This window comes from Carya illinoinensis, chromosome 13 (genome assembly GCF_018687715.1).
Source record: "Carya illinoinensis cultivar Pawnee chromosome 13, C.illinoinensisPawnee_v1, whole genome shotgun sequence".
Taxonomy (NCBI): Eukaryota; Viridiplantae; Streptophyta; class Magnoliopsida; order Fagales; family Juglandaceae; genus Carya; species Carya illinoinensis.
Genome location: NC_056764.1, coordinates 22,240,501 through 22,252,417, shown reverse-complemented (window position 1 = coordinate 22,252,417; position 11,917 = coordinate 22,240,501). Strand labels below are relative to the sequence as shown.

General features: G+C 35.7%; 1 protein-coding gene across 1 annotated transcript; it reads left to right on the top strand.

The window, feature by feature from the left end:
• Positions 1-5,609: 5,609 nt before the first annotated feature.
• Positions 5,610-11,134, top strand: LOC122291954 (succinate dehydrogenase subunit 6, mitochondrial). Its single transcript, XM_043100023.1, has 3 exons — positions 5,610-5,964; positions 8,623-8,725; positions 10,762-11,134. The coding sequence occupies exons 1-3, from the start codon at positions 5,770-5,772 to the stop codon at positions 10,914-10,916; spliced, it is 453 nt and encodes a 150-aa protein (XP_042955957.1). The 5' UTR covers positions 5,610-5,769; the 3' UTR covers positions 10,917-11,134.
• Positions 11,135-11,917: the final 783 nt, after the last annotated feature.

Sequence of the window (11,917 nt, the reverse complement as noted above, 5' to 3'; positions counted from 1 at the left end):
TGAGATAAAAATTAAAAATTGAATAAAATATTATTTTTTAATAAAATTATTATTTTGAGATTTAAAAAAGTTGAATTATTTATTATATTTTATATGAAAATTTCTAAAAATTGTAATAATAAGATAAGATGAATTGAAATAGTTTCGCAATCTAAACGGAGTCTTTAGGTTCTATTTGATTCCAAGACTAAGCTGAGATCAACTAAGTTCAGTTTAATTTTATACTGAATCTAATATCTAAACACCCAACTCTCAAATTACTAAATTCATCTAAACTCAAAACCTCCTTATATGTATGACTCATAACTTTTTTCAACTCAACATATCTTTATACATGGGACCCACAACCTTTTTCAATTTTTCATAAATAATATTAAACTCATCAAACGGCCTCGTTTGTTTATCCAAACCTAAACTATCATATTTCATCTCATCATTACAACTTTTTTAAATCTTTATACAAAATATAATAAACAATTCAACTTTTTTAAATTCTAAAACAAAACTAATATTAAGAAGTTATATTATAACAATATTTTATTCAATTTTCAACAAAACATTTTATATCATCTTATCTTAACTGTGTAACCAAATTAGGTTTAAACTCATTTTAGATTGGCTCCATATAACTTATTTCACCTACTTAACTCATTACTATTTATAAAGAATCTAACTCAACTCAATATCTAAATACAACCTTAATAAGCAAGGGATAAACTTGAAAGAAAAAAGTATATTGGAGAAAAGGAAAATATTTCACTTATATTTCATTACATGTTCCGTACATGTATATATAGTACAAAAGCAAAGAAGCTATACAAGGAAAGTGTTAAGCTTTACAAGATAAGAAATAAACAGCATTAATCACTAATCAAAATGACTGTTACAAGATATATGCATGGCTTCAATTGAGGCTACAATCTAGTTGATCAAATATGTTTGATCACAATCTGATATGAGATCAGGTGACATGATCTTCTTCTTCCTTAATAGCCCCCCTCAAGCTAATGGGTGAATCCTGAATCATAAGCTTGTCTCGTAACACTGAAAAACTAGTTGTAGTAAGACCCTTTGTAAGGATATCAGCAACTTGCTCTATGGTGGAGATGTGCTTTGCTACAATATCCTTGTTTGAATCTTGTCTTAGATGAAATGATAATCAATTTTTATATGTTTAGTCTGAGCATGAAAAATAGAATTTGAAGCTAGAGCTAGTGCACCCAAATTGTCACACATAGCACTGATGTGGTAAGAAGTGGAACATGAAGATCCCTGAGAAGCATTCGAATCCAAAACAATTATGATGCAGCCAAAGCCATTGATCTGTACTCTGCCTTAGTGCTAGATCTAGAAACCACTATCTATTTCTTTGCACTCCAAGAAATCAGTGATGAGCCTAAATACACAGCAAACCCAGTGGTTGACCTTCTATCATCAATAGATCATACCCAATCTGAATTACAGTATGCATTGAGTTGGAGTGAACCTTGTGTGAACTGAAGTCCATAGGCTGGTGTAGCCTTCAAATATCTCAATACTCGTTTGAGTGATGTGAAATGCTCAGTTGTGGGGGAGTGCATGAACTGACAAAGTTGATTGACTGAGAATGCTACGTCAGGTCGTGTGATGGTACAATATTGTAATGCTCCCACCAGTTGCCTATACTCAGTACCATCTTTGAGTGGTTCACCACTATATCTTGACAATTTAGAACCTGAAGCTAATGGATTAGAGTAAGGTTTTTCTCCAATCATCTTAGCTCGATGTAGCAAATCAGATATATATTTGGATTGATTTAGATGAAGGCCTTTTGAATCTCTTTGAACTTGAATGCCCAAGAAGTAGTGTAGTGTGCCCAAATTTTTCATGGCAAAGTCTCGACTGAGTTGTGCAATGATTTTCTGAATAAGTGAATCACTAGAACCTGTAATTATCAAATCATCAACATAAACCATTACAGAAACATTTATTGAATCTGTGTGAAAAGTGAAAAGGGAGTAATCCAAAGCTGAGAAGGGCTTGGGATAGTCTTGTGAACCAAACTATAGGAACTTGTTTAAGCCCATAGATAGCTTTCTTTAGTCGACATACATGAGTGGGACATGATTTATCAATAAATCTAGCAGGCTATTCCATGAACACCTCCTCATTCAAGTAACTATGCAAAAATGCATTTGAGACATCCAATTGATGAAGTGGCCTGTTGTAAGAAACTGCTAAAGCAAGCATAGTTCTTATTGTTTTTGGTTTGACCATTGGACTAAAGGTCTCAATAAAATCAATGCCACTTCGTTGCTCAAATCCTTTTGCTACCAATTTGACCTTGTATCTATCTATGGTACCATTTGCTTTAATTTTCAGCTTGTAAATCCACTTGCAATGTATAGCATTTTTATGTGTAGGTCTTGGACACAATTCCCATGTTTGATTAGCCTATAAGGCTTCAAATTCTGATGCCATGGCAACTCTCCACTCAGTGGATTTAGAAGCTTGAGCAAAAGTAATGGGTTCAATAGGTAAAGTAGAGGTATTAAGTGATACATATAGTGCTTGGTACTATAAAAGAGTTGATAATCTGGGAATTGTTTTGGGCAAGAGGTACCATCTCGAGATCTGGTCGTCATGGGATGAGAAACAATTGATCTAATATGATTTTCCTGACTAGAGGCATGATTTTGTGGGGCAACAACAGTAAAAGGTATATGGATGTAATGTTGGTGCTTGAAGGGGCAGTAGGTGGTGTTGGATATGAAGGAGATGATATTTCTGGTGCTGGTAATATAACAGAAGAAGAATGATTAGTAGGAATTGAGGACTTTACCTAATCACGAGTTGGGAAAGTGCATTATCAAAAATAACATGATGAGAGATATACACCCTGCTGCTTTGTGGATCCAAACACCTATATCCTCTATGATTTTGACTATACCCAAGAAGATACATTTCTTGCTACGAAAGCTGAGTTTGTGAGAGTTGTAAGGCTTAAGTAAAGGATAGTAGCAACAACCAAACACTTTAAGTTGTTTATAATTTGGTGTTTTAATGAAAAGAGTAGTGTAGGGTGATTCAAGATTAAGGAGAGGGGTAGGCAACCTTTGTATGAGGAAAACAACTGTCAAGAATGCATCAACCCAATATTTTTGTGCGAGACTTAAATGTGACAAGAGGGCTAGACCAATTTCAATTATGTGTCTGTGTTTCCTTTCAACCATCCCATCTTGTTAAGGTGTATGAGGGCAAGATAGTCTATGAAGTATTCCATTTGTGTCTAAGAAGTTCTTGAACTGATGTGAGGTGAATTCACCACCTCCATCAGTTTGAAAGGCTTTGATTTTAGTGTTGAATTGATTTTCAACAAAGCACTTGAACTTGACAAAACATGAGAAAACTTCAGATTTTCGAGACACTGGAAACAACCAAGTATACTTGGAGAAGTCATCTATAAAAATAACATAGTAATTACAACCCCCAACAGATTGTATAGGAGATGACCAGACATCAGAGTGAATAACTTCTAAAGGACTGAAACTAACTCTTGAAGACTGACAAAAAGGCAACTACTTTATTTTTGTAAGCTGACAAGATTCACAAACAAATGAAGAGATATTTTGTTGGGAAACTGGAAGCTAAAAATGTTTGAGAACATGTTTAGTGATTGATTTGGCTGAGTGTCCAAGTCTGTGATGCCACAGTGACTTTGATGTTTTAACTCCCATCAAGCATGTAAATCTTGTATTATTGTTTTATGAATGCCCTTCTACAGGTGGATAGGGTACAACCCATCCTCACTGTGCCCATGATGAAGTAGCCTCTTGGTCTTGCAATCCTTTATAGAAAAATCAAATACAATGAGTTCAAAGAAATAATCATTATCATCACATAATTGTTGTATGCTTAAAAGACTAACAGAAGCTTTGAGACAATGGAAAACATTGGTTAATGAAAAAAAGGAAGTTGGAGTTGAGAGTATACTCGAACCAGAATTTTGAATGGATAGAGTGGTACCATTTCCAATTGCAACTGTTTGTCGACCTTGATATGGCTGTTGAGTCGAGAGATTATCCAAGTTGGTTGTAATATGAGTGTTTGCCCCACTTTCAACATACCATGCTTGATCTTCTAGATCTGAGTTGCTGTTGGCAACCATTGCAGCTAATTGCTTAGGAGGATGACGACCCTGGTAAGCATGGTCCATTCTATGAAAGCAATCCAAAGCTTGGTGATTTGTTTTTCCACATATTTGACATGGAACTTGTTTGGATGTGAATGAGGAATTGGTAGGCTTAAAGTTCACATGTGTATTGGAATGTTTTATGTGCTTGTATTGCTGATATTTGTGAGATGGGCCAGAGCTTTTTGATTTGGAATGGGGAGATTGATTGTTATGTTGTTGAGTGTAAAGAGCAAAACTCACAGCTTCAGCAGTAGGTGTCTGTGCAGCCAGTAGCAGTTCATGATTTAGCTACTCAGCTTGAAAATCTTCAAAGTTCATAGGGGTATTTCGAGTTGCAAAATTAAAAGCAGTCACAAAAGAGGTATCAGAGGGATTGAGGCCACTAGTGATGTATGAGATGAGATCCTCATCATCAATTGGTTTCCTCACTGCTGCTAACTGATCTGCCAATGCTTTGGCCAAGAAAAGAAACTCTTAACAAGATTTGGACACTTGACGAAGATTTTGCAATTGTCTTTTAAGATGAGCAACTCAAAAACGAGATTGAGAAGAGAAACTAGTTGCTAAAAACTGCCATACTTGCCTGGAAGTGTTCATGTCATAAACTGTTGACAGAACAGTTTCAGTAAGTGTAGCATTGATCCAGCTTAGGATATATTGATCCTTCTTATTCCAGATAGTATAATCTGGATTTAGAGTTTGGGAATCAGTTAGGAGTTGTGGAGGGCATAGCTTTGTGCCATCAACAATACCCATATAATCATGGCTCATTAAAACTGGAAGAAATTGTGACAGCCATAACAAGTAATTTGAGATGTCCAGTTTGACAGATACTAATTGAGTAATATTGGAAAGGGAAAACGGGGTTGTAGAATTAAAATTGGCCATAACAATAGGTGTGAACCTATGTGGCTCTAGATACCATGAAAGAAAAGAGTATATTGGAGATAAAAGGAAAATATTTCACTTATATTTCATTGCATGTTTTGTACATGTATATATAGTATAAAAGCAGAGAAGATATACAAGAAAAGTGTTAAGCTTTACAATGTAAGAAATAAACAACAATAATCACTAATCAAAATGACTCTTACAAGATATATGCCTGACTTCAATTGAGGCTACAATTTGGTTGCTCAAATCTGTTTGATAACTATTTGATATGAGATCAGGTGACATGATCTTCTTTCTTAACAGACTGTTCATTTTTTAATTAAAATATTGAAAAAATATTGTCAGCGGTAGCATGTGATTGGCAATCGGACATGGCGCTGCTGAGGTTATTGAGATAAAAGAGTTTTATTATTTATCATCTTTATTTATTATATATTTTTTTATATGATATGATAAGTAGAATAATTAATTAATTTAAAAAGAATAAATTTTAAAAAAATTAAATAAATAAAATAAATGTGAGTGTGTGTGGGATGAGAATTGAACTGTGATAAATTCCAGCCCTTCTCACCCATTAGTGCCAGAAAAGAGGAGTGAAATCCACGAGAGAGAGAGAGAGAGAGGGACAGAGTTGGATTAGATTGGATCGGTTAGGAAGATAAAGAGCAAAATTACAAGTTGGAGTGTTTGATTGAAGAATAATGGGGGAATCTTCAGAAGACTTGCAGCAATCGTTCTTGAAGAGGCACTGGGAGGGCTACAAGGAGTTCTGGGCAGAGAGGTTTTCCTTCTTGGACAACTATTCCAGGTTCATCAAGCGTGATAAGCCCCTCCCCTCGTGGTCCTCCCTCGATGTCCAAGAGTTCATTGCTTCTGACCCTGTTCACGGCCCCACTGTAGCGCTCTCTCTCTCTCTCTCTCTCTCTCTCTCTCTCTCTCTCTCTCTCTCGTTTTTGGAATTCTTCGGTTTCGGCTTGTCTTTGATTTGATGTTTTTTCTTCACTTTGTGGATCCGCTTTGTCTGGTACTCGTTATTCATCTCTTTCTTGTTGGAGATTGTTTTTGGCTTTTGCTCTAGGATGCCCGTCTGGGTATGGCTTATTCTGCTCCGCGTTTGATTTAGTTTTCACACCGTTAATTTGTTTTATTTTAGTTTCTCTCGATCTTTTTTTTTTCTTTTTTTTTTCCCGATGATCTCTGGTAAGAGTTTGGTTTTTGAGTAGGGAATATTCTTGTGGTTAGATCGTTTTTGGCCTTTCCTTTTTATTTTATGCCTTACTGTTTGTTTTCACCATTGATGGTTATACCTAGGTTTTTTATTTTATTTATGGTGATCTTGAAAAGTTCTTTTATTTTTTATTTATTTTTTGCGGTAGATGTTTATTTTGGTATTCTCTCTATCCTTACTCGTTTGTCAGCGATTTTTGTAATTTAACTGATTGCAGAAGAAGAAAAGTTCATACGAGTATAACTTATTTTCTGGCTTTCGTTCCATTCCACGTTTCTAAGTTGGCAATGGCCTTTGATGATGAATGACTAGTTCTGGTGTTGCTCATGGCATCTTAATGTTTTTTGACCCTTGCTATCTTGACTAGTTTGTAATTGGTTTTAAGTCGGGTTTGAGTATTAATAGTTGAGGGAGAAGTATGAAGAATTGTAGTTGGTAAAAAGGGGGGAGAGAGAGATGGGCACTAACCGACATTTCTTCCAATGTTGATACCGGCAGCAGCATGTTACTACTAAAATGAGTGCAATTTTTTCCGGGTGAGTCTATATCAATGTACAATCACTCATGCTCATGTAAGTTGATTTTCTTGGTACCTTTGAAACATTTTATTTGCTTATTTATTTATTTTTTGATATATGTGGGTGTTCGGCCCAGCTTGCACGCATCTCGACTAATCTCATGGGGCCCTAAAGTTAATGGCCAGGTAAACCTCCAGTGGCCCTAAGGGGACTCAAACTAGTGACCATTGAAAAGCAAACCCAAAGTCTGACCAACTGAGCTACCCCCAGGGTTTTATTTGCTTATTTAAACACAGACCTTTTAATTTTCCCGTTTCCTCTGCCATTCTCTTCCTCCTGTCTTCAGTTATTTCAGAGTCTCTTCAAAATCATCAGCAATGACAATAAGCGAGAGGACCCATTGATGGCTTACCGGGCATATAATTAGAAGCTAAAGCTACATATCAGAAAGAACTAAAAGTAAAACCTGGAATAGTAATTATCCCTAGCTTCAGTTTCCTGTATGTCTGTAATTGCTATCTATACTGACTTTTTTTTGTAAATAAAGTTCATCCTCCATCAGGAGTCGTAAAGGGGATAATGTTCTGAGTTTTCTGGTATTGTTCAAGACAGTGCTCGAGCTTTTATAATTTAAATTGTATCAAAGTGGAGAACTGGTGAACTTATTTCACTCTGTGATGCCACTGTACTGCACTGATTGCCTTCATTTTGCATTGGTTGAACGAAGAGAGTGAGGAAAGAGCAGGCAAAATTAGGATGCCTGCTCCTGTTTATTGTCTTTATAATTGGAGATATGATTTGTTCCTTCATGTAATCTGCCAGCCATTGTTTCCATGGCTAACATTTAGGACCTTCTCCCACCTCGTAACGTATTTCTATGACATTGATTTAAATTTTCAGTTTTTTGTTTGCTCTTATGATACTCAAATTACCAAGGAACCTTAGAATTCTTAATTGGGGAGGAGTAAGGGCTTGTTTGGATGCTTAAAAGTGTAATTTTTTAATATTATTTTTGTTTTGAAGTTTGTAGAAGTTGTACTGATTTTTGTGTCTTGTTTTGAAGTTTGTAAAGTTGTAGTATTTTTATGTTTTGTTTTGAAGTTAGAAAAAGTTGTATTGAGTTTTGTTTTTTCTTTATCGGTAGATTTTTGTGTTTGAGTGATGCTTGGGAATGAAGTTATGAGAAATTGAATGGTGTTTTGTTTTGAAGTTGAAAATTTTAAATTAAATAGTGTTTTGTGTTTGAATGATGTTTGGGAATGAAGTTATAAGAAATTTTAAGAATGTTTGAAATTATCATGTTTTCCAAACATGCCCTAAAGGTGCGTGCATATGGAAGACATATCTTATCTCTTCTTACAGATAAATAAGATCAATGACTCTCCAAAATTGTTATTGATTTTCCCCCATCTCAACAACAACATGAAATTACTTATATTGATGGCTTTTTGGAAGCCAACCACAATGAACTGCATAGCAGATGGAAAAAAAATTAAAATGATAACATAGCGCATGTGGACCCTTTTGGCATTTTGATCTTTCCTTTACATGACGAGTCATGAAGTTTCATGTTCCCCCCATCTTTGTTAATATTCACCGAGCTTGTGTCCATTTTTCCTGAACTTTGGTAATTTTTTAAAGTTTTATTGACTGTATAATACTTTTGTTGAGTCATTGGTTGTTAAATATTGGATCTTTAGAGGGAAGATATTTTCTAATAGGATCTTTGTTCGGTTCTGATGGTTTCATGGTGTTTGTACCGCAACATAGTTTGCTTCAAAAGGTTTGATTTACATCTTTTCCTTCAGCTGCAAACTGCTAGGGAAGCCGTGAACTTTGGCCTCACCGGAAGTGTTATTGGAGCTGTATCTACTGCAGGTGTTACCTGGAAATATTCGAGGAGCTTACATGGCAAGTCTGCCGCCTCTTTATAATATTGTTGAACCTATTTGTTCCAAAGTATTGCCTAAGGATGAGTTTGTTTCTTGCTGTGCCTTATTTCAGATCTATTTACTGAAATAAGTCATTGATTTTAGTTGTTTAAAGCTTTGTTTCTCTGGAAAAAGATTAATAATTACTTTGCAAAAAATACAAAAGCTTTTGTAGTTGATCTTTAACATGGCAATATTTATACTTCAAAAGCTATTTTTTGTTTTAAAGATGAACTACATAAGCTTTTGCATTTTTTGCAGGGTAAGAATTGACTTTTACATGGTCATGTTTCACCGAAACCTAGCTTTGTTGAGGAATCATAAGATTACACAAAAGATTGCTCTTTTTGCATGTACTGTTACAAAATTTAGCACATGAGGCGTTCCTTTTTACTCCTAGACTCAGGTCCACTTTTATGTGCAATGTTCATCTCATTTTTTTAAACTCTTCTGGATTCTTGGCCTGCCTAGGCAGAATCATAAGGAGGGGGTTGTTCAAGCAATCTACTGCTTTTGCAAAGGTCCTATTGAGCAGGAGATTAGAGATTCGGTGATGTTGATCTTGAGCACCTTCAGCACTTGTGATGTTTGCTACTATGCTTTTAGGCCATTTTACGGTTGACTTGTCCAAATTAGAAATGGCCTCTATTGGTGACCTGGCAAACATTAGGGTCTTGGCTTGCATTCTTGGATGTAGGGTGGCATCTTTGCTCATGAGGGTGCCATTTCAGGTTTACTTCTGAGGGTGCCAATCAAAGCAAAGTGAATATGGCAGGATGGAACCTGTTCAATTTGTCTAAGAAAAGCCAAATTACATTGATCAAGAGCACCCACTCTAACTTGCCTATATATTTTATTTCCCTTTTCCCCATTCGGCTTGGCCAAGCAGATTGAGAAGCTTCAGAGGGATTTCTCGTGGGGTGGTGTAGATGGATCTTTTGTCTTAATTGGGCATTATTGGACAAGTGGTTGTGACATCACATAATGGAGAGGGGCTTATATGGTGGATATTAAATATGGGAATACATGGAGCAGATGTTCTCCAATGCAGTAAATGGATCTCATGGTATAAGGGTTTGGAAGAACATTCATCTAGGATGGGCAGAATTTTTCAAGTTAAATATGATTTGGGAAATGGATCCAGAATTCATATATAGCATGATGCATGCTGCAGAATCCATTTCCGTCTTTTTTATATGGATGATAGCTCTATGGAAGATTTTGACTCTGGATAATGTAATGTCTTGTGGTGATGGACTGGTGTTCTGTGTGCAGCAAGAATATGGAAACATCCGGCCATTTGTTGCTTCATTGTGATGTGGCTACGGCCTTTTGGGGTCACTTTTTCACTTCCTTTGGATTGAGCGGGTGATGTCATAATGGAGTTAATGGCGGTGTGGAGAGGTACACCAGGAGGCAATTTGTGCCTAGATGCAAGGAGAATGGCTCCATTGTGATTAGTTTTGACTATTTGGAATGAACACAATGCCAGCTATTGTCAAGACTACCTGTGAAAATTTTTGGAGCTAAGAATTTTTTATGCAAATCATTTTAAAGGTGGCCATCCATTCACAGCAATACTAGTTCTTATTTCTTTGTAGATTTTCTGCGTTCATGTTCCCATCCCCCTTCCTGATTAGGTGTTCTACTATATATATCCCCCTATATACTTGGGTAGCATCCTTTGTGCTCTTTAATTAATGATGCTATTTATTAAAGAAAAAACTTGGTTTACAGGTCACTCTCCTCCTTTTTCCTTCTCTTACATTTTTACCTGTACCACAGTACGAGGTCAAAATGGTTTTTTGCCTACTTATTGTATTGATCATGAATCATTGGTTTACAAGCATGTAACAGTAGGTTCTTGATAGAAGAGTACGGAAAGAATGGAATAAATGATTCGTTTAAAATTTTATTTTATGGGTTAGAAATGAGAAGGTCTTTTTTTTTTTTTTTTTTTTTTTTTTTTTAAATCTATCTATGTTTAAAGCTTCTTACCTCATTTCTTTTTGACAGGTGCTGGGCTATCCTTTCTAGCCGGAGGTGTGTTTGGTTGGACATTTGGACACGAAATTGCAAACCACTGGCTGCAACTTTACAGGTTGGACACCATGGCTGCACAGGTTAAGTTTATGGAGTGGTGGGAAAAGAAGTGTGAGGGACGGTCTTAACTGAATTTTGCAAAGGAAGATGCGCAGCTTTGTTCCCTTTTCTACAATAAGAATCCTTTGGTACAAACGTAACTGTCGATTGAAGTACCTTCGCTTTTTCATAGAAGTGAGGTATTTCATCTTTTATCTTTCATAAAACAACAGTCCCAAGAAAGTGACTTTGTTGCAGCAGTATTTCTCTTTCAACATGTTGAAGTTGATGCTGCTTTTCTGCTACAGCCCTTTTGTTTTAATAGCTCTTTATCTATGTTTATATTTCTTTTCTTTTCTTTTAAAAAAAAAAATTATTACTATTTTTATATGCATTCCATTAGTAAAATTGCACAGGTGTTAAAACTCAAGGAGCTAAGCTAATTGCTAAAATTAGAAAATCGAGGAACTTTTAATCGTCTGAAAATCCAGTGACTTTTTGAAATTAACTATAAATTTTTAGTCCATTAATGTCGACAAAGTTGCGTGTTTTATTTTATATCATTATAACATTTCATCTTTGATCTATGTATAATAATGAAAGTGGTGACCTCGTTTTAACGTAACGGTAAAAAATTAGCGTATATTGAAATTTTTATAATATATAATAAATTCACTATTTACTTATCTTATCTTATTTTGTTTTAATAACTTTAAATTCCTTATATTATTTTGAATATTTACTAAGATTGGTAAGTCGCATTTATTATCTTTTATCCCTTACGGTGCGTTTCGTGTGTTTACATTCTTTAATTGCCTTCCATCACGTGAGTATCGGGGACGCTCCATTGCTTGGCTTTCCCTCGCTAGCTAATCTTTTCTCGCCGGCTGCCATACGTGTACCCAACAGTGAGCAAAGCTGATCCTTGATGCAGGGATGTGCTTGAATGATAAAGGGTTGAGTGGGGCAGAAAGGTGGTGAACCCGTTAGCTAGGTTATGGCCATAGGGGTAGTAGTAGTTGCGGTTTGCGTGGTGCACAAACATGGGCTCACATGAAGAAAAATGGAGGAGATGAGGGAGCATCCTGTG

Excerpts from the sequence above, each read along its gene's own strand:
- LOC122291954 (XM_043100023.1), top strand. The coding sequence starts at position 5,770 with ATGGGGGAATCTTCAGAAGACTTGCAGCAATCGTTCTTGAAGAGGCAC. Across the intron at positions 5,965-8,622 it reads ACCCTGTTCACGGCCCCACT|CTGCAAACTGCTAGGGAAGC; the intron begins GTAGCGCTCTCT and ends CTTTTCCTTCAG. Across the intron at positions 8,726-10,761 it reads ATATTCGAGGAGCTTACATG|GTGCTGGGCTATCCTTTCTA; the intron begins GCAAGTCTGCCG and ends TCTTTTTGACAG.